The 22407-nt window shown below is 52.3% G+C and overlaps 1 protein-coding gene across 2 annotated transcripts in view; it reads left to right on the top strand.

Annotated features, from left to right (window-relative positions):
* The first annotated feature begins 303 nt into the window (after positions 1-303).
* St8sia2 (ST8 alpha-N-acetyl-neuraminide alpha-2,8-sialyltransferase 2) overlaps positions 304-22407 on the top strand; it is a 40759-nt gene continuing 18655 nt past the window's right edge. Inside the window, exons 1-3 of one of the 2 annotated variants that reach the window (XM_042698583.1) lie at positions 304-401; positions 19031-19093; positions 22149-22277. In XM_042698583.1, coding sequence (XP_042554517.1) covers positions 304-401; positions 19031-19093; positions 22149-22277 — 290 coding nt within the window. The remainder of the gene's footprint in view (positions 402-19030; positions 19094-22148; positions 22278-22407) is intronic. The other variant, XM_042698584.1, reaches the window with a different exon arrangement.

The raw sequence follows: 22407 nt of genomic DNA, 5'->3' as shown, positions 1-22407 counted from the left end.
TGGGAGGAGGCAACCCGAGGCACAGCAGCGCAAAGCTGTCAAAGTGCGCGCGGGGCTGGGGAGGGAGGGAGGGGAGGGGCCGGGGAGGGTCGGGGAGGGGGGAGGGAGGGAGGGCGGGGCGGCGGAGCGCGGGGCGGGCGCGCGGGCTCTCAGCCGCGGCGGAGCAGCCCCAGCGGCCGGCGGCGGCCGCCAGCTCCGGGCCGGCGCGCGGCGCGTGGCGCGTGGCGCGTGGCGCGGTCCCCGCCGGCCGCTCGGCCCCCGCGGGTCCCCGCCGGCCGCGCACCCCCCCCCCCCCGGCCCACCATGCAGCTGCAGCTCCGGAGCTGGGTCCTGGCCGCGCTCGCGCTGCTCGTGGTGCTCCTCCTGTTCGCGGACATCGCGGAGATCGAAGAGGAGATCGGGTAAGCCGCTCGCGGGGCCGGGGACCCCCGCCCCGGCGCCCCCGCGGCTGCACCCGGAGCCCCCCCCCGCGGCCCGGGACGGTTTGGGGAGCGGGCGGAGGGGGCGCGGCTGCCTGCGGGGGTGCGGGGGGTGCGGCGCCCGGGCCCCCCTCCCTCCCTCGCCCGGCGGGGACCCCACGCGGGTCGCCGTGGGGGGGCGGGCGCGGGCGGCGCCGGGGCCGGGCGCGGGGCGAGGCAGGAGTTTCTTTGTCTCGGGCTCGGCCGCTTTCTCGCCTCGGCAAAGTGGGCAGGGGGCGCGCGGGGACCTCGGGCGGGGGGGGGGGGGGGGCCTCCCGGGCGAGCGCCGGGGTGGGGTGGGGGTGGGGACCGCGGCACGGGACCCCCGCCCCCCTCTCCGCACGCCGTCGCCGGGGATCGGGGCGTGGGGACCGAGAGGCGGGGCGGTCGGGGTGGGCGCGAGACCCCGCGGAGCCGCCCCTGCCCGCGCGTGCGTGCGTTGGGTTGGAGAGGGGGAGTCGGTGCCCCCGCCCGGGGTGGGGGACCTCGGAGCTCTGCCCCCACCCAGGAGCAGCGCGATCGCGGCTCGCGGTCTCTCCACGCGTGGGGCGGGGCCGGGAGCTACACACACGCACCTGGTCCCGGCCCGGACTTGCAGCGCGGGACCGGACGGGACGGGACGCGGGTCCCGGGGGTTCCGGGGATCCCGCGGGCCGAGCCGCGCGCCCCACCCGGCCGCGCCCCCCTCCCCACGCGCGCCCCGCCCCCCTCTCCGGGGAGGAAGGGGGAGGAGCACCCCGAGTGGGGGGGGCGGACCGTCGGGGTGCCCGCCTGGCCCGGCCCAGCCCGGCCGGGGGGAGAGGGCGGAGGGACCCCGTGCGCCGCCGGAGCCGGAGCCGGAGCCGGAGCCGCGGCCGGCGCGTCCCGCGCGCGCCTCCTTTGTCCTGCCCGGTCGTTCAGCGGCGATCCCGCGGACCGGAGCCGGGCCCCCCACCCCCGGCCGGGTCCCTCCACCCCTGGCCGGGTCCCCTCCGGAGCGCACCCCCCCCAGCCGTACCCGCTCCCCCCTCTCCACCACCACCCCCCCCCGCCCCCCAAACTCCGCAAACTTTCACCGGCGCGGCGCACGCGGCGGTCCGGGCGGGTCGGGGGCGGGGTGCTGCGCCCGGGTGCGCTCAGTGCAGCGGCTCCCGCACAGGTGCCCCGCGTGCCAGGGTCCCGTTCACACTTGGGAGGGTGTTTGGGGGGGAGGCATCCTTCCTAGCCCAACGTTGGGGCACCCTCTTTGATCTCTGGCTGGGACACTTTGCTCTCGGGGAGACACAGCCCCACAGGGGCCTGGCGGGAAGGCTGGCCCTGCACCCCAAGCCCCGGGCTGGGGAAGGGAAAGGCCCCGGAAACCCTTACTCCAGTCAGGCCCCCCACAAAGGCCCAGAGTGAAGATGGGGCAGAGCACCAGGTTTGAGGGGAGAGGAAAGAAAACCAACAGCTCAGGAACAATGCTCAGGCCCTGAGTGCAAGCCCCAGGACAGGTACCAAGGGGTGTGGGGAGGCTTTTGATCTTTGGATGTGGTCCTGACCTGCCTGAGGAATCCATAACCCGAGCCCCTGAGGGCTTTTCCTCACTGCTCTGTCCTGACTGCCCTTTCACTCATTTAGACAAGGCTGTGAGTGAGGGGGGAAAAAAGCAAACTCAGGAAAACCAGTTCTCTGCAAAGCACCCCCCCCCCCAAGAACCCTGCCTGGAAGCCAAGGAGCAAACTCCAAGGTCAAGGCCAAAGGCCCTGGGCAGGGTGCACAGCTCTTGCATTTTAGAAGCCGTTTGGCCCAGGTGGTCAGCTGAGTGCTGGCCAGTGCCCTACTAGGCTTTAGATTCTGGGTGTCACCTTGGGGGGGTCTACGCTACCACAGTGCTCCCAGAACTGGTTCGCAGGAGTTTTCAGTAAGTGCCTGGTGGATGGGTGTCCTGCCCGCCTGGCACAGTCCAGGGCACCTCGGGGAGACACAGCGGCATCCGTGAAAAAGGATAGGAAGGAGAGCTGTGGCTCACAGTGGTAGGGTCCCAGCCTTGAGCTAAAGGCTCAGGGACAGCGCCCAGACCCTGAGTTCAAGTCCCACAACCAAAAAGAAAGAAAGAAACAGGATAAAACCGGGCTCTGGTGGCTCATACCTCTCGTCCTAGCTACTCAGGAGGCTGAGATCTGAGGTTCCATTGAAGTTCCAAGCCAGCCCTGGGCAGGAAAGTCTGTGAGATGCCCATCTCCAATGAACCAGCGGAAAACCGGAAGTTGCGCTGTGGCTCAAAGTGGTAGAGCACTGGCCTTGAGCTGAAGAGCTGAGGGACAGCGCCCAGGCCCTGAGTTCAAGCCCCATGACAAGAAAGAAAGAGAAAGAAAGGAAGGTCCGTCCTGAGGACAGGAAGGATTCTCCAACCTCCCCTATCCTGTCAGAGTTTGACCATAAGATGTCACAGCATTATCTGGGACATTCTATGGACCCAGGCCCCTGGGCTGGTGACCTTGGGGCAGGCTTCTACAGGTGACACCAAGAAACATCTGTTGAGCTCCAAGCTCCACATGCTGTGGTAACCACTGCGAAACACTCGCTCACTGAGCCCTTTCCAGACCCTTCCAAGCTGGGCACCACTGCTGTTCTACAAGGAAACTGAGGCTCAGAGAGGTCATTCAGCTTCCCAGGGATGAAGCTTGACCCCAGCTCTACCGAGCACAAAGCCCGTAGCCCTGAACACCACGCTAGGCTGCCAGGTCCTTTTGAGTCGTGTCCCCCTGCCCTGTGCTAGAAGCAAGGCTGAGCTCTCGTGCTGCCCCCCTTAGTCATTTCCAAAGAGAGGCAGTGAATGAGCAAGAAGGAGGAGGACCTGGTCTCCCTAAGAGGTCCGCATGTTGCTGGTGGACACAGGGACAAACTCCAGCCTGCCACACAAAGTCCCCTGCCCTGGGCGTGAGCATGCTGGACGCACGCAGGGAGGACAGATGGCAGACGTGCAGAGAACTCTCCCGCACCATCCCGAGGCTGATTCCGGCTCCCTCGTTTCCACACGCCCCCCCCCCAATCATTGACATCCGGGCACCTAGAACAGGGGTGGGCCTTAGCACAGACACTCACAACTTGTCCCACTTCAGCTGGGTTTGTGAAACGCTCATCTCCAATGACCCACCAGAAAACCGGAAGCCACGCTATGGCTCACGTGGTAGAGCACTCCACCTTGAGCAAAAGAAGCTCAGGGATGGCGCCCAGGCCCTGAGTTCAAGCCCCAGAATGGGCGTGTGGTGTCAGTTGTATCTTTGCAAACACAGTGTGCCCGATCTGGAAAAGTACAGACGGGCCAGTGGGGGCCGGGTGGGGGGAGAATCTCTGTGACCACCAGCTGGGACTAGACTTGGGAGCAGGCAGCCTCTACTGCCATCGGCCATCAGCAAGGTGAGCTGGGCCTCTAAATGGAGGAAGGGGTCCAGGCAGAAGTGAGAAGAAAACAAATGATCTCCACCCATCAGGTTGCAATCCAGGCACTAAAGAAAACCCGGGTCGTGGCCAGGTGATCACAATTCTTATCATTTGGAGAAGGCCAGTACTCTTGCCCAGGCTGGTGTATTCCACTCAGGTATACCCACAATCGCAGGATAAACTCAGAGAGCAGGAAGGGCCAGCATCAAATTTAAATTGTAAATAGATATCCACCCTAGAAACAAATTCCGCACGGAGGGACCGTCTCCTCTCGTAAAACAGGGTTGCTAGGTTTTTTGAATTGTTTAGTTGTTGCTTTAAAAAAAAAAAAAAACACAACAAATTGTGAATGTTGTAAATGGCAAACTATAAATACTTCTCCAAGAGCGTAGACTTCCACAAAGGCTCCTTTAAGCGGAACGTACAGCGCCATGCCTCCCCTCCTCTCTCTCCTCTCTTCGGCCTTCCTGGCCTTTCCCCACTCAGTATCGCAGATTATGTCATGATTCCCTACCCTGGGGCATTTGCACGTGCTCTTTCCCCTTCCCTCCCCCCCAGCATCCTCCTGGCACACACTGTCCTTTCTGTCCATTCCCACCTCCATCCCCAGTCCCTTTGTCCCCCGCATTCCTGCATGTGTATGGCATTCCCAGACCCCAGCCTTGTCCCCTCACAGCGCCGGTTAGTCTCCCCTCCCATGTGTGAATGTGACATCCAGTCCTTTTGGGCATTCCAGGAAAAACACCCAGCCAACCCACCTCCAGAAGCTCTACACCCAGGTAGATAAGAGCTAAACACCTCCCGCTTGTTCAAGTCAGCCGGGGCTTTCTTTTGCACCTCCACTATGGAGGCCACAGCCCGGGCTTGATGCTGTTCTTTGTCTCAGCCGTGGGAGGCTGGCTAATGGGGGAGGGAATTGCTATCCTCACTGTACCTCAGTGGAGTCCACGGAGAAGCTTGCTAGAAGGCAAAGGCACCAGAGCCTCCAAGCTTCTGTTGGCTCATCTCTTTGCTTTCCAAGAAGCCCTCTCTCCCCAGGCGGCCATCCAGAGCTCCACATCTCTACTTCCTCCTTCAAGCTTTTCTCTCTTGTGCAGGTGCCAGTGTTTGAACTCAGGGCCTGGAGCTCTCCCTCCACGTGTTTGCTTGGCCAGTGCTCTACCACTTGAGCCACACCTCCAGCCCAGCTTTGTGCTGGTCCATTAGAGAGAGAGTTTTATGAATGTTTCTGCCCAGGCTGACTTTGAACCACGGTCCTCTGGACCTTAGCCTCTTAAGTGGCCATGATTACAGGCATGAGCCACACTGGCTTTCGTTTTAAAACACTGGTCCACATGGAATTGTGGTGTGAGATGAAGAGGCGGACAGCTGAGCGGATCTAGATACACTCAGGAGAATCTGATTACTCGGCTACCTCCAGGAGAAAAAGAAAAAGAGTTAGACAGATGGCAGGAGGTAGAGAATAGAGAATCAGGAAGCCACCAGCTGGGGGAGTACGTGGGTGTCTCTTGCTGAGGTGGAGACAGGTACCACCGAGGGCTTGCCAGGGTGAGGCTCTATCTCCTGTAGCTTCCTGCCTGCTAGTGAGGCTTGCTTCCTGCCTTGTCAGTGCTGAAGCCTGGTGTGTGTGTGCACATGTGTGTCTGCATGCACGCGCGCGCATGTGTGTGTGTGTGTGTACGTGCATGCATGCAAAATCCTAGGGCTCAAACTTAGGGTGCTGTCCCTAAGTTTTTTGCTCAAGGCCAATACTCTACTACCTCACCCACCACTCCATGTGTGGCTTTTTGCTGGTTAGTTGACGATAAGAGTCTCACCGACTTTCCCACCCAGGCTGGCTTGAGCCAAGATCCTCCGATCTCAGCCTCCTACATGGCTAAGGTGCAGGCGAGAGCCATGGGCCACTTGAGGTCCCTCAGTCTCCTGAGTAGCACTGAGACGGTTTTAAATTCTCCCCAGTCACTCACAATTCCTCGGCCAGCTAGGACGCTGCCTGGCGTCCTGGCAAGGCCAGCCTGGGCAGGAAAGTCTGTGAGTCTTTATTTCCAATTAACTACCAAAAAGAAGAGGAGGAGGAGGAGGGAGAGGGAGGAGGGGGAAGGGGGAAGGAGGAGGTGGCTCAAGTGGTAGATGTACCCAGGCCGTGAGTTCAAGCCCAAGAACTGGCACACACACAAGAGGAGAGGAGAAGAGAGGAGAGGGGAAAGGGGGGAGAGAGAGAGAGAGAGAGAGAATATGCTACCAGTTCTTGAGACCAAGTCGCCTGAGGTGCTCAGGAATCTGGGGCACAGCCTTGTCGTTCACAGTTTTTGTCCCACAGAGGCCCCAGGCCTTCCTTCTGTCTGCATGGAATAAGTTCTCCCTAGATCTGAGCTCGCTGGCTGTTCCCAGTGGCAGACATTGGGTCACACGTTTGGACCTGTTACTGGGCGATAGAAACCTTTATTGGCAACCGGCCTCAGACTAAGTGTCCTCACCTCTCTGAGCCTTGGTTTCCTAATCTGCATAAAGGGTTATCCGTGAGGATGAGGCAAAGTGTAAGTGACCAGAAAGAAAGAAAGTAGGGTAGGCTTTGGAAAACAGTAGGATGTCTCTCCAAAAAAAAAATCACAACTCATCGTCCTTGGGTCTAGCCATCTAACTCCCAGCTGTGTGTCTGAACAAATGGAAAGCAAGCCCTCAAACGGACCCTGTACAACCCTGCAGCCACTGTCAAAAACCAAAAGATGAGACTCGCTGACAAAGAGGGAAAAAATGGGGTCCGTGGTTCAGTGGAAGATTCACTGAGCACCAGTGGATCACGCCTGGAATCCTAGCTCCTCAGGAGGACGAGATCTGAGGATCGTGGTTTGAAGCCAACCTGGGCAGACAAGTCCATGAAACTCTTATCTCCAGTTGGCAGAGAAAAGCAGGAAATGGAGATGTGACTCAAGTAGCAGAGGGCCAGCCTTGAGCAAAAAGCTAATAAGAAGGAGAGGCCCCGAGTTCAAGCCCTAGTACTGGCACACGCATGCACGTGCGCATGCACACACACACACACAAATATACAAATACAGTGGGATGTCACTCAGCCTGCCATGTCGCTAGGATTACAGACGTGAGCTGCGGGTTCCTGGCTCACCCAGTATTCTTACTGTAACGTGTCCATGCTTAAACGTGTTTAGCCACACAGTACTTCCCATCGCAGTAGCTAGTCCAATAAGATGGATACAGCTTTATTCTAGAAGCACTGGGCTACAGCAGCCTAGAGGGTCTGGGTGTGGAGGGGCAAGCACCATCTAAGCTTGTGTATTAGTCACACAACCATGAAATCCCTTCACAATGCATTTCTCAGAGCTTGTCCTGTGTGACGGGACCGTGTACTTGCTCTGCCGGCCTTCTCCAGGCCCTAGTGGCTCACACCTAGTCATCCTAGCTACTCAGGAGGCTGAGATCTGAGGATCATGGTTCAAAGCCAGCCTAGGCAGAAAAACGCCTCAAGAGACTCGTATCTCCAGCTAACCACTAAAAAACCAGAGGTAGCACTGTGGCTCAAAGTGGTGGAGTGCTAGCCTTGAGCAAAAGAACTCAAGGACAGGCCCTGAGTTCAAGCCCCACGACCAACAAAACAAAAAACAAAACAAAAAAAACCCCTACAGACCCATTGTGGGGAACAGGTAAACCACAATGAAGGTAGAATACCTGCTTCAAAAAGCCAGAACAAAAGACCTGACACTCCACCGCTGGGCTGGTGAGGTCTTGGGAACCAGAGTCCGGCCATGTCAGCTGACTCGCTTCCTTCCCTCTCTCGGTCCTCCAAAATGAGGCTGAAGGCATGAGGCCAGGCTGGGAGAAACCTTAGCCAAACATCGAATGGTATTCAAAGGCTCGAAGAAGGCTGCAATGTGTCTAGAAATAGTGCTGACCCAGGCCTGCCATGCCTGGTAGAAATTTCCAGAAACACTGGACTACCAAACCCTTCTCCAAAGTGTCATTAAGCCCCTGCCAGCCCGGGGAATACACGCAGTAACAGTTTCCCAGAGTTCTGGGTGTTCCCGAGCGGGCTTGGTGGCCTGTCCAGCCCATCATCCAATTCTACACTGGTTCTCTCCTTCCCAAACCCATCCACCAGGCACCGGTGGCTCACGCCTGTCATCCTAGCTACTCAGGAGGCTGAGGCCTGAGAATCACAGTTCACAGCCGACCCAGGCAGGAAAGTCCATGAGACTCTTACCTCCAGTAAACTACTCATAAGCCAGAAGTGAGTGGCTCTGTGGCTCAAGTGGTAGAGCTCTCGCATTGGGCAAAAGAAACTCAAGGACACTACCCAGGCCCAGAGTTCAAGCCCCAGGACCAGCAAAACAACAACAAAAATAACCATCTGGGGTTGGGAAGGTGGCTCAGTGGTAGAGTGCTTGCCTTGCATGCATGAGGCCCTGAGTTTGATTCCTCAGCACCACATACACAGAAAAAGCCGGAAGTGGCACTGTGGCTCAAGTAGTAGAGCATTAGCCTTGAGCTGAAGAGCTGAGAGACAGTGCCCAGGCCCAGAGTTCAGCCCCCACGACCAACAAAACCAAAACTAACCATCTGCCTTTTCTGATAGAAAAGGCCTTTGGACAGGCCGGCCACTTCAAATGTAATTCTATGTATTCCTGTTCTTACCTTGCATTTAGAGCAAGGGATATTGGTATTCCATTTATGATCGTGACATAAAGATGCCTTCTGTGATAAATCCGTTTACCTGTTTTTAAGCAAATCAATTTCCAGCTGTGGATTAAGTCGGGAAAGTTTGAGTTCGGGAACTGCACGAAGATAGAGCCAGCAAAGGGATGGACAGGTATGCAGGAACGGCTCAGTGCTTGCTTGTCCCCCGTGGGGCTTATCCACGGAGAATAGTACCGAGCTCACGTAAACCATCCGTCCCTCTGTCAGGGAGATGGCCTTGCGTGCAACAAAAGAATCCCATGATAAAAACAACCCCACATGGCAATTTAGCGTGTCAAGACTCTTCTGGGAGAAGAGGACAGACAAGCCACAAGCTAAGAGGCCCACCTGCCCTGAACCATCTCCCAGCCTTCCAGATTGCTCTGTCTCTCAAGCATCCCTTCAGGTTCACCCCACGTTTGTTTGTTCCCACAGCTGACTAAGGGCTAGGACCACGGCAGATGTGTACCGCGATGGATTTCTGTCTCCTTGCTTCGTGTCTGCAAAAGAGTCAATGCTTAGGGGGAAAAACAAGGAAAGGGGAAGGAGAAAGCAAAGGAAGAAGTTAGATCTTTGGTCCAGGGCTGGGAGAGAGGCCCCTGTCACCAGCAATCTAGAATCATTTACAGATTTCTTTCTACAGCCACAGGACAGGAATCTGTCGGTGTGAGAAGGATTTACAGCTCCCTGAAATCTATCGAATTCCCTCTTATTTCTAAAGGCAGCTTGATTCTGGGAAGAAAGGCCGGTTGTGGCAAACCTGCATATTCCTAGCACGCTGACCCAGGGGTCTAGACAGACACCCCCCCCCCCCACATACACACACACACAGAAAGCAGAGGCACAGACAGAAGGGTGTGGGAAGTGTAAGCAAACGGGCGAGTTGGCCCCCAGCAGGCTGAGCTGGGGCGGGGAGCTAGGAGGAGGACAGAGCTGTGGGACTTGTGAGTGTACCTTCAACCCCCTGCTCCCTGGGTCCCCCGGGACCTCAGCCCAGCACCCGTGCATTGTCACCCAGTAGGCACTGGGCGAGCGCATGCTGACAGAACGGAAGTGAGGGCTCCAGCTCCGGCTGCCTGGCTTCTCAGGAGAGTTTTAATAAGAACCACACCAAAAACGAAACGCAGACAGGAGGAGCAGCTGCCGGCCCGAAGCCGCGCTCATTATCTCTCTCCTGCCTCACAGTTTACTCATTTTTGAGGCGCGAGGAGAGCCAGCTTCGCATACTCGGCTCGTGAAGCTAGCACTTGGGGAATCACACCGAAGCTCCTGTGCGGGGTTCTCTCTCGGCTTTGTTTTGTTTTTCACAATATTGGATCGACAAAGCATTTCTGTCAAGGAAACAGAGAGTCTAGGTCCTGTGCCTCCCAGCCAGGTGGTCAGAAAGCTTCTGTTTACACACACACACACACACACACACACACACACACACACACACACACACACACACACACACACACACACACACACACACACCAGCCCAACGACTGCCTGGGCCTAATGCAACCTTGTGAAGCCCTTCCTGGGGACAGTGTTTCTCAAGGACACAGGGCTTCAGCTAGGCATGGGTGGCTCACTCCTGCAACCCTAACTGCTACTCAGGAGGCTGAGATCCAGAGGGTGGCAGTACAGAATCAACCCGGGTAGAGAAGTCTGTGAGACTGGATTTCCAAAATAACCAGCAAAACACCAGGATGGAGGCATGGTTCAAGAGGTAGAGTACCAGGTGAGCAGGCAGGAGACCCTGAGCTCAAACTCTGATATCACATACATACTTACATGCATACCAAAAGAAAAAGAAGAAAAGAAGGGAGGGGGGAAGGACGGAAGGAAGGAAGGAAAGAAGGAAGGAAGGAAGGGAGGGAGGGAGGGAGGGAAAGAAGGAAGGAAGAAAGGAAACAGCATTAAATCCTCACCCTCTAACGGCTCTCACTCTTGAAAAGCAACCACCCCGCCGTCAGCCAGGCTGGCAAGGATCAACCGGTTTGTTCCATTCTGAGGACAGTAGCCAGCACTTCAACAACACTTCAATGAACATCCACCTCTGTGCAGGGTTTCCCATGCTAATCCTACCAAAGTCCTGGCCCACAGGGAGTGATATCGAGACCTAGTGAGGTCTGGGGCTGCAAAACAGGCTATTGGGGACCAGAACCCTGTCCCCCGACCTGGAGCAGAAGGAGCAGACAGGGCCCCCAAAGACACCTTAGATACCCAGAAGCAAAGCAACTGCAAAGTGTTCCTCATCCGGGTACTGCCCGGGGCTTTTCTCCAGAAAGGCGTTAATAGGGATGGCATATGTATGAATGCAGCCCATCACAAAAGGAACAAAAGGGAGGAAAGAGGGGCCAGGTTGGATGCGGACAGAGTGCCTTTCAAGTGCAGGTTCAAGAGCAAAGGCTGCCCCGGCAGGCAGGCGCTCCGGCTCTCTTTAAAGAGCATGGATTATCTGTGCCAGGTGACACGAATGAAATGAGACGTCTCTAAGGCTAACGTCCATGCCATTGAGGTTTTGTAGTAGCGTGTCTCTCCACAGCCAACCCAAGGCAGCGGAGATGGATACTGTCCCTGCTACGTGGGGCCTAAATGACCATCAAGGAGGGATGCTAAGGAACCGGGCAGGGGAGCAACTGAACTGCCCCATAGACAACTGTTCCTAAGCATCATGTTTATTTGTGTGTTGGTGGTATTGGAGTGTGAACTCTGGGCCTTGGGCTTGCTGGTCGGGTACTCGACTGCTGAGCCACGGCTCCAGCTCTGTCTCTTGCTGGTGTAGACGTTGCTTCCCGCCTCAGCGTGACCCCAACCTTGATCCACCTATGCTAAGGCCTGTGCTAATGACAGGGGTAACAGGCAACAGTGGCCAAGATCCCACTCCATGGAGAGCAAGTCTCTGTTTTCTGCGCATGCTGACACTAACACACGCACCCCCAGCTCTTTTATGCACCGGTTCTTTTGAAATAAGGTCTTGGCACAGGTGCATGTCTGGACTGCCATCAGCCCATGCCACCAGTTCCCATTGTAGCTGGAATGGCAGGCGTGTGTCACCACGCCCAGATTCTCCCACCGAAATGGAGCCTCACAGACTTTGCTGCCAGATCCTGGAACTATGACCCTTTCCATCTTAGCCTCCCCCACCCCTGCGCAGACAGAGGCCACCGTGCCCAGCTATAGATTGAGGAGAGGAGGGTGATGTCTCCCAAACTCTTCCGTGAGGACTAGCCTGGAATCTTGATTCTCACAGTCCTGATAGACAAGATTACAGGCCAGAGCCATCTAGCACTCGGCTCCTAAGCATAGCTTTTAGTGTCTGGGTCACATTTTTGTCCTTTTTTTGGGGGGTGGAGTGAGCGGAGTCTCTGTTAGTTCCCAGGTGTGGTAGATGACACGCAGGTGCAGGAAGCAGCTGTGTCCTTCCTTGGACACATGAGGATTGGTGACAATAATGCAACCACAAGCTGAATCTCTCCGTTGGTCAGCTCTCAGGAAAAGTCCTGAAACCTTTTATTTTTAAGCCTTGGGGGTCCTAGCTTTACAGCCAAGTAAGAATTTTTTATTTTTTTGAAAAAAGCAACTCTACCAGGGCGCTAGTCTAGTTGTTGGCGAATGGTAGGCTCAAACAAAGGAAATCGTGGCGTAGGTGACTCGTCTCTTGGAGTCTCCAGCTCCTCCTTGGACAGTGCCTCGGCCACGGGGCTACCTGGGAGAAGGGAATCAGGGAGTGCCCTGTAGCAGGGGTGACTAGGACAAGAGACCCTGGCCCATAGTAGAACAAAGGTCTGCAGAGTGAACGCAAAGAGGGTGCAGAAAGACCTGCCGGTCCAGAACTCCTCAGAGAAGTCATCTGAGTCAGGCAGTCTCCTCTGCTCCAGGGCAAACACAGGCAGAAGTCTCCTTTGAGCCTTAAAAGGCTCTGGCTCCTGGGTTATTGGAGGGTAGGGAGTTTAGATGCAGCGTTATCCTGGACATTGCTATGTCAAGTCTGTCTCCTTTATACAATGGGTGTGGGTGGTAGGGCACATCCCGTGTGGATTGATAGCCCTGCTTTGTATCTCTTCTCTGATCCATGCCGCCATTCACCCTGATCTAGATGATAAACTGTATTGCCCCCCCCCCGCCCCCAGCTATAGGTGATGCACCGTTTCACAGCAAGAGAGAGAGAGCCTCCAGGAGTGAGCATGGTGAGAAAGGTTTGGCATCCGAGTGACTTGTTTACTGGCATTTTTCGATGTACAGATGCCGAGGAGTACTTTTGTAGAAAGCCCAGGAAAATTGGCTGGAACGTAATCAAAGCCTTAGGTTCTCCGAGATGTTTTCTGAACTTGAGCAAAAAGGAGAGCCAGGAATGAAGCCGCCGCCTTTCTCACACGCCAACGAAAACTGATTAACAAGCAAAAGTTTGCCGAAATAAAAGCAAACGGATAAATCAAATCAAGCTAGTCTTTAAGGCAAAAGAAGTGGAGATGGCAAGAAAAGTGCTGAGCAGTCTGAGAAAGGCGCAGGGATGCGAATGGCAGGCAGCCTGGTCCCTGGGACATCGTGAAAGCCCAGTGCCCAGAGATCTCACAGCCCTCCCATCCATACTGCTGTGCCTCTGTATCCACATGGCTCAAGAGCTTTGGTACAGGAATAAGGTGTCCCATCTAGAAAAGCTCTGTTTCCAGTGCTGTGAAGCATACCGGACAACTGGTAGACCTGTCATGAGCAAGCACCGGAACTGAAGAAGAGAAACTGCGCATTGCCCTAGGTGCCATTGAGAATAAATCTGGATTTGGTGCTAACCGTATATGGAAATGTCACTTGTTGCCAGGTGCCGGTGGCTCACAGCCTGTCATCCTAGTTACTCAGGAGGCTGAGATCTGAGGATCGAGGTTCAAAGCCAGCTCAGGTAGGAAAAGCTAGGAGACTCTTATCTCCAATAAGCAACTCTGAAAACGCTGTGGCTCTAGTGGTAGAGCTAACTAGCCTTGAGCAAAAGAAGCTCAGTGCCCAGGCCCTGAGTTCAAGTCCCAGGATTGGCACAAAAAGAAGAAGGAAGGAAGGAAGGAAGGAAGGAGGGAGGGGAGGAAGGAAAAGAAATGTCACTTGCTCATTGTAAAACTGCTGGGGAATGAGAGATCTGCTGTCACACTTGGTTCCGATTTGCAATCTAGAAGGAACTGTCCATTTCCAGCTTTCACACTGACCCCTGATTGTCCTCACACTGGTAATGGATTGACTCTGTGAGAGTTCACAGTTCTCTGTCATGGTTCCAGAAAGTTCTGCATCATCCCAAGGATATCCTCTGGGAGGAATATGGCATAGATGTCTCCTATGTGGAAAGCCAGAGTCATCTTGCCTCTTGTATTCTAAAACAAGATCTGCACTGTGCTGTTGCTCACAGGTCAAATCCAGCCCTGTTAACTCGTGGTAACAAATAATATCCATGTGGAGTGAACAGCCAAAAGTGTTCTATACCATTCTAAATCTTTGCACTTACTAGCTCATGTAATCTCTCCAGCAGCTGGTGTGAAGTCAATAGTCTTACTCATTCTACAGAGGAGGGAAACAAATGGAAGCTTCTAGATGGTTTAAGGAATCGTCTAAGATCAAGAGCCAGTGATTAGTTCAGCTTGAATTCAGTCACGAGGACTCTCCCCCATAGAAAGTTCCCCAGCACTCTAAGGGTAAGAAAATCGCAAAAGAAAAGATTCAGGCAACACACGAATTCACCGGAGGGAAGATCACAGTGTCTCAGAAAATCAAGGCCAGGCCGCGTGGGAGACGGAGATCGTCTGTGCATCACGGTGGCAGGAATACTAACTTTGAGCCCCAGTTAAACAAAACTGTATTTTCACTGCCCCCTCACCTCCCCCAAAAAATTAAACCTTTCTTATTAGCAGACTTGATGAAATCTGAGTACAAAAGAAAATGTACTGAACTGTTATCTTTTTAAGGTCATCAGTAAAACATTTGTGGAAATTTTTCTCCTTTGCCCCTTAAGGACATGTGTAAATGTCTTCAAGTTTCTCCCCTTGGCAGATAAAGCCTAAAATAACTACTGTCTGGCTTTTTAAAGGAAAAAGTAGCCACTCATAAACCAGAGCATACAGAACCTTGCATGTGTCATGGAATAGGATTGGGGGGGGGGTGGAAATCCAGCTATGTGGTGAATGACGTGAACACCTGTGATTCTTATCTCTTAATTAAACCACCAAAAAAGAAAAGCCAGAAGTAGAGCTGTGGTTCAAGTGGTAGAGTGCTAGCCTTGAGCAAGAAAGCTCAGGGGCAGCACTCAGGCCCTGAGTTAAAGCCCCAGGATCAGGAGAGGGAGAGAGGGAGGGGGGGGGGGAAGAAGGGGATAGGGAGGGAGGCAGAGGAGGAAGAGGGAGGGAGAGGGAATCAAGCTTTCTAATTGGATGAGGAAAGCATTCTGGAGATGGGTGATGGCAAAGATTGTGCAATATTATGAATGTATTTATACCTCCATATGTCACTCTTCTGATGATTGAGGTCAGTTGTGCATCTATAGTTTTTTAAGGGAAAACTCTTGAAACTAACCAAAGCCTTCAGCTTCTAGTCCTGCCTGGGAAACTCACCCCAAATCATCCTGTTCCTCACTTTTTATTTTCTTCCCACGGAGTCATACTGTGGCCACTGGGGGTGGGACTCCAGCCATCAGGCACCCAGAGATCTTTATGCACACATCGGAAAAAAATATACATTGGAGATCCAGAAAACGTGAAGGGAAATAAAATACCATCGACTACACATTCCCAAGCTGTGGCTTCAGTTTAATCTTGTTACTCTCAAGACTGATCAACTGTTTGAATTGGGTCCAGACTCTTAATTAAAGCCGTCAGCTCCTGAGCGTTTGTTTTCTTGGAGCCCACCCCTCTGGTGAGAAACTACAACTGTGGGAAATTCTAACAGCTAGACATTGATGTGACCTTGCCCAGAAACAACTGGCCCTTGGTGTGCGTGTATCAAAACCAACACGTTGTACACGAAGGCATGATATGTTTGTCGTGTGTTGGTGGAAAAATAATAAAATTTCAGTATTTCACATATTCATTAAATAATTAGATGAAGAGGCGGTGCCAATTCCATTTTTTTAGGTTTCCTAATTGCTTTTCACTGAAACATCTAAAGGTATGTGGCTTTGTCAGGTTTCATCTCTTTTTTTTTTTTTGTCATGGGGCTTGAACCCTGGGCCCCGGGCGCTGTCCCTCAGCTCTTCAGCTCAAGGGGAGCACTCTACCACTTGAACCACAGCGCCACTTCCAGTTCTTCTGGTGGTTTATTGGAGATGAACAGTCTCATGGGCTTTCCTGCGCCGGGTGGTTTAGATCCACAATCCTCAGATCTCAACCTCCTGAGTGGCTAGGATTAGAGGTGTAAGCACTGGTACTCAGTGAAAATGTAGACTTTGGAAGTCTACATTACTATGGCTGGGAAAAGTCAAGTGGGCCACTGTCAGCACTGACCATGAGACCTTGTTTCACAGAGTTCTTTCGAGTGCCTTCTAGTTTCTCCTTTGAATGATCTAAGCCTCCATGTTGCCATTATTTCCACCTTGTCTCAATTATCTTTAGCAAATTTTTCTCACCTGATCATTCTTCCTCTGTCCCTCTACCAAACAGGTGTCCACTTATTTGAGTAGCATTTGTGGCACAAAAATCCCTAATTAGCAAAAATAGCAGCAATGAATCCCTTACTGATCTCTGTAACTCTTTCTAGAGCCAAACATCTACAGTCTTTTTTTTTTTTTTAAGTGATCCTCCCATGGATGACTGACAGGCAAAGCAGCATCGTACGCAGACGTCATTAACACAGAGGAAGAGGGGCACACGCTCCTGGAGAGATTTTAGGAGAGAAGTCTCATTTAATGGTGAAGTTTGATTTCCTCAGCCCCAGTTGGCAAGGTACCAGGCAAGCGAAGGAAATGAGCAAGACAGAGAACCAGCCTGTTTCAGTATTATCCAGGTCGGGGAAGCCAACGGAGCAAGAGCTGCGTGCTTTTGGAAAGACGATTTGTCATACAGATGCCAGAAGGAGTAGCTATACCACACCACGCCAGGGGCTGAGGGAAGGGGGGGACAGACAGCAATCATTACTGTGGATTCCCTAAGCAGAGGGAAGCAAGGCAAACAGGCTGAAGCTTGGCTGCTACTTTATACCGTTTCTGTGGGCCCCAGGGAGTAGAGCCGTCCCTGTTCCTATGGTTTCTGGCCTTGGGGTGTCTGGGTAGAACAGTGGCCCTGAGGCCTCGCAAAGGAGGTGGTGGAGTGTGTGTTGTGTGGTGCCTGGTTTGTACTCGAAGAACACGTTCCCAGGCAAGTCCTTTGCTAACTCTGGAACTGATTGACTTCGGAAGGACAAGTCCCTTCAGGGTCAGCAAAGCCCCTGATGTCAAAACAACATCAGCACATAGGAAATAAAGCATAGGAAAATAAATAGGAAATACATGATTCATGCCCACCCCCAGGGGGCTTGCACTGAAATGGGTAGCTCAGCTCAGGAAGCTGGAACTGGGAAACAAAACCAAGCCTTGGTCCTTCAACTGTGAGAGGAAGAGCTTCACCCATACGAAAGTCAAGATTTGTCCAAAGCATCCGACCTGTACTCCCATGAAATCAGGAAGCCGGGTGCTGGTGGCTCACACCCGTAATCCTAGCTCCTCAAGAGGCTGAGTTATGAGGATCCTGGTTCAAAGCCAACCCCGGCAAGAGAATCTGTGAGATTCTTGTCTGCAATTAACCTCCCAAAAACTGGAAGTGACGCTGTGGCTCAAAGTGGTAGAGCACTCGCCTTGAGCAAAAGAAGCTAGGGGACAGCACCAAGACCCTGAGTTCAAGCCCCATGACAGACAAAAATAAAAATAAAACAAGTTTAGGGATTTGTGGTCAGCAGGACTCAGTGATCCCTAGGACCTAGCCTAGAGGTGGGAGAGAGAAGTTTGCAGGGCAGGCGGGCAAGGGCCTAGGTGTATGGGTAGATGTACTGGGTACAAGGTGACAGACCGGAGGAATAAGTACTGCAGCTTTTGTGTGTGGTGTAAGGCCTCTGGTTAATAGGACCGGATATACCAGGGGACACCTGTAAGGTGCTGTCACTGTACCAACATAACAAGTAGGTGAGGCTATGGATGTGCTAATTGGCCTAATCATTTCACAATATATGCATCTATCAAAACATCACATTGACTGTCATCATAATCCTTGGTCTCTGTGGGTGATTGGTTACAGGATGCCCTACAGATACCAAATTCCACATAAAAGAGTGTAGCATTTCATGCGTGCGCATACGTTAGGTCATGTTTACTTAGAATACATGGCCTTGTTCATGCTAAGGGGTAACTCATGGTTACCTCTTACTGCTTAGGGAATGATGTCAACACACACACAGAGATGTACTCTTTACCTGACTTATGTAACTATAACTTCTTTGTTCATCACCTTTATAATAACAATAAGAAAAACTTTTTTAAAAAAATTTTATCTGAAGTTAGCTGAATCCATAGAAGTAGAAACCACAATTGCTGACTATATATTTTATTTCAACTTGTCAATTACACTTTATAAAGCTGATAGGGAATTAAGGACTCAAAAAAGAAAGAAAGAAAAAGAATTGGCTTGAGCGCTGTCCCTCAGCAATTCAGCTCAAGGATAGCATTCTGCCACTTGAGCCACAGCGCCACTTCCAGCCTTTTCTGCTTTGTGGTGCTGAGGAATCAAACCCAGGGCCTCATGCATGCAAGGCAAGCACTCTGCCACTGAGCCACCTTCCCAGCCCCAAGAATGAATTCTTGTATTGTCCTTTAAGCTGTATTCCATGAAGACAGTAACTAGGATGTGTATGTGTGTGTGTCAATATCCCAATAAATTTTTGTTTAATGAATAATTTATTTTTAAAAAGCGAATTTCAGTCAGTGGTTCACATCTATAATCCTAGTTACTAAGGAAGCTGAGATCTGGGGATCTCAGTTCAAAGCCAACCCAGGCAGGAAAGTCTGATTCCATCGTGAGGCTGGCCGGGCTTTAGAACACATAGGGCCCACATTGCCTGACTGTCTCCCACTCTCCACCCACCACAAGGTCTCCCATGCATGAATGAAAGCAAGAGGAGACTTAGTACGGAGTCATACTGCGTCATACCAGACTCAATGCTTAGTCAGTCTCCTCCTCATGGCCAATACCAAGGGAGGTGACTTCTACTCTCTCAACTTGGCTGAAAGAAACTGTTCAAAAAGGGGGTGGGGCAGGACCTGGGCTGGGGGGTGGGGAGGGTTCCAGTTCCCTATAAAATGCCTGGCTCATGCTGAGAGCCAAATGTTGTCCGTTCTAGAGAATGTCTAGAGTGAGTTCTCATCCTCCATCTGGGAGCTGGGAGCCCAGCAGAGGAGAGGAGAGGGGAGGGGGAGGGGGAGGGGTCTCCTGGTGATTGAAGATGGCTTTGAGAAGAAGAGCTGAGTTTATAAATAATGCATTTCCTTTGTCTTGCAGGAATTCTGGAGGCCGAGGTACAATCAGATCAGCTGTGAACAGCTTACATAGCAAATCTAATAGGTTTGTAAATTAGATTTTGTGTTCATTTGTTTTTGCTGTGAGGCAGCTATTAATCTGCTTCTCCTCTTTGCTGGATGGTGCCCGTCTTACTTAGCAAATAGATCTGTTTCATTTCACTTTGGTTTTGCATTTCCCTAATCGCTTTTGGGAAGAACTGTCGATGATGGAAAGATCACATGATACGGTCCAAGGTCTAGAAGCTTCCAAGATAGAAAATGCAGATGGCTAAGAGTTACTTTCTGGAAAGAGCCCCACCCCCCTTGGTAGAACTTACTGGTCACTTCCATTTTTGCTGAGCAGTGGAAAGCCTGCAGGGTTCCAGGACTTTTAAGACAATATCGTTGTGGTTGATGGCTCGATTAGGAGGTTAAGATAGAAATAAAGCATTTGAGAACATTGCTGAGACCTCTTAATGTACGCAAGAAGTCAACTCAGCAACTTGAACCCTGACCACCGAATGTGAGTCCTGAAACTGCATGATTGCCTTTTGTGACTAGAAGCCATTGGTACAGCCCTGGGGAAGAGACATTGTCAAATAACAGCCCATCCTCTTAATTGTTCAAAGGCCAGAATGATTTTCCTGTGTTTCCAGCAAGATAGTAACACAGCCAGATGATTGAAGTCCTAAGGCTGTTTCAGATCCTATTCAAGGCTGGGCACCGGTGATTCACACCTATAATCCTAGCTATTCAGGAGGCCAAGATCTAAGGACGTAGTTCAAACCCGGCTAAGTCCATAAGACTCTTATCTCCCATTAACCACAAAAAAAAAAAACAAAACACCAAGTGGTGCTGTGGCTCAAGTGGTAGAGCACTCACCTTGAACACAAAAGCTCTGGGACGGTGTCCAGGCACAGAGTTCAAGCCCTAGGACAGCCAAAAACAAAAATAGAATCCCATCTGAGACTACATAGGAAGCAGAGGAACAAATAGAATGTTACCACCATCAGTGCAGCATTTATCTCCTAGCCTTTCCTGTTTCCACCAAGAGAATTCTAGAAACCTCTTCTGGAAGCTTCCAAGCGGGTCTTCCACGGTTGCGTAGGTCTACAAGCCCTTCCTTCCTGAAAGCCATAGTCTCCATAGAGCCATAGGCTGTCAGAGCCAGTCACTAAACACAGAGGAGAGCATCAACTAGGGAAGACGACACCTCCCACTTTAAAGCAGTGAGAACTGCAGTCAGGGTCAGGGTCAGCTAAGCTCACAGCCCTAAGGTGGCTGCACCTGCCTATAGCCCCACTGAAGCGGGCACGTGTGTAGAAGGGTACAGTATCCATGTGCACTCTTCCTGGATCCTCACAAGATGACGCACTCTTCCTGGATCCTCACAAGATGACGCACACATCGGTGGCTGGAGATCTCTAGGATCTCAGAGCTCTCCTCTTCTTCTTTGTTTTCTAGTCCTGGAGCTTGCACTCAGGGTCTGGGCACTGTCCCTGAGCTCCTTTTGCTCAAGGCTAGCACTCTACCACTTGAGCCACAGAGCCACTTCCAGCTTTTTCTATGTATGTGGTACTGGGGAATGGAACCCCCAGGGCTTCATGCATGCTAGGCAAGCACTCTGCGGCTAAGCCGCATTCCCAGCCCCTGGCTTCCTCTTCTCTATCCTCTTTCTAGACATAGAAAAGCTGTGTCTCAGAGCGGTAGAGCAATCTTTTTCCCACAGATACACAGCTTATAGAACCTTTCCCATTCTACTCTCTGCCTCCTCCATGAAAATAGTAAAAATTCCAAAGAGGGCAGCCTTTCTCAGAGCGCCGTTCAGCTAAGATGTCCATCTGTCTTACTCCAGAGGGACAGGATGGGTTCGAGAATGGAGGTGGACAAGCCCAAGTGTGACAATGTGCTCCCATTTCGTTTTGTTTTTAATCTTCTCTACCTACAAATGGAAGCACTGGACTCAGGCCTCGCTAGCAGGATTCCATCTGTTTTGAACTTGACTATCCTAAGATAAATGCACAGGACAGCGACGTTTGGTTTGAGCTCTGTAAAGCTCCAGAATCGAGCAGCACAAATTCACTTTATCATTCTAATGGGGAGAAGCTGCTGTCAGGGCAGAAATTAAAAAAAGAACCTCAGAGGTGACCCACATACATCTGCAGAAGGCAGACTGGCTGGTCGACGCCTGGGAAGGCATCCTTGTAACCCAGTTTCTTAGAAACCTACTAGCATAGATTCCAAGCCTCTGCAGTGGAGCAAGTCTTCTAATGCCTGGTGTCGGGTGGAAAAAATGGTTTATACTCAGAACCACCACAGGCACACACACACACAGCCAGCCACCAGCTCTATCCACGCCAGGCCCTTCCAGGATCAATGCCAAAGTCAAATTCCACAAACACTTATTTATTGGGCATCTGCTACGTTCGACCATTCTGGAATACAGAAGCAAGTGGAAATCCTTTATTTAGCATCTAGAAGGAGAAGGTGGGAGAAAAGGAAGGAAGGGAGAAAAGAGAGAGGAAGGGAGGGAAGGAGAGAGCGACCAAGAAACAGACGGAGGGAGGGAGGGAGAATAACTCTGAAAAGAGTAGATGTTTCTATGTCAACAAGAGAGGAATGGAAATGCATAGAGAAAGAAAGAAGGCACGGGTTCCAAAGGCACTGTCCTGCTTGGGAGGCTTTGTTTTGTCTCTATTTTTAAGTTTGCCAGCCTGCATAGCACACACTGGGTGGCTGAAAGAATGGCTGCTTGGAGCTTCGCACTACTGCGCCCCTTCCCGCCCCCCCCCCCCCCCCCCGCCCAGCTTGGAAAGGCAGCCCCATGTCAGGTTTCCCTGGGCCCAAACAGTGAGGGTGCAGGAGGAGATAAAGAAGTTCCCTCACCCCTCTTCCTGTTTCCAAGAACATCTATAGCAGGGGTACCTCGGGGAGGGTTTGTGCATTCTAGAAGATAAATAGACTCCCTTCCCTTCTCAGGTAATCGCTGCAATTTCCCTCTTCTGAAGTTTACATTCAAACCCGAGCAAAAACAGAGCGATTCGGCTCGTCGTTGGCATGCTAACAGAACGCATCTAACCTTCCTGTTGTGGTTTTGTTTTTTTTAATCTCCCGCCCAGAGCTGAAGTTGTAATAAATGGCTCCTTGCCTCCAGCTGTTATTGACAGAGGTAATGAAAGCATGAAGCACAGCCTCCATCCCGCCACCTCCACGTGGAGACACAACCAGACCCTGTCGCTGAGGATCAGGTACTGGTAACTGCCATGAAGACAAGGCAGACCTGGTTGGTTTTGGTTTTGGGTTTTGTTTTTGTTTTGTTTTTGTTTTGTTTTTGTGGGGGGGGGGGGGCGCCACGGTTGGCAAAGGGCCACCACCCAT

This window comes from Dipodomys spectabilis, unplaced genomic scaffold, assembly GCF_019054845.1.
Source record: "Dipodomys spectabilis isolate Male_0828 unplaced genomic scaffold, ASM1905484v1 ptg000233l, whole genome shotgun sequence".
NCBI classification, from domain to species: Eukaryota; Metazoa; Chordata; class Mammalia; order Rodentia; family Heteromyidae; genus Dipodomys; species Dipodomys spectabilis.
The sequence above is the reverse complement of the archived record's forward strand: the minus strand, read 5'-3'. Positions and strand labels throughout refer to the sequence as shown.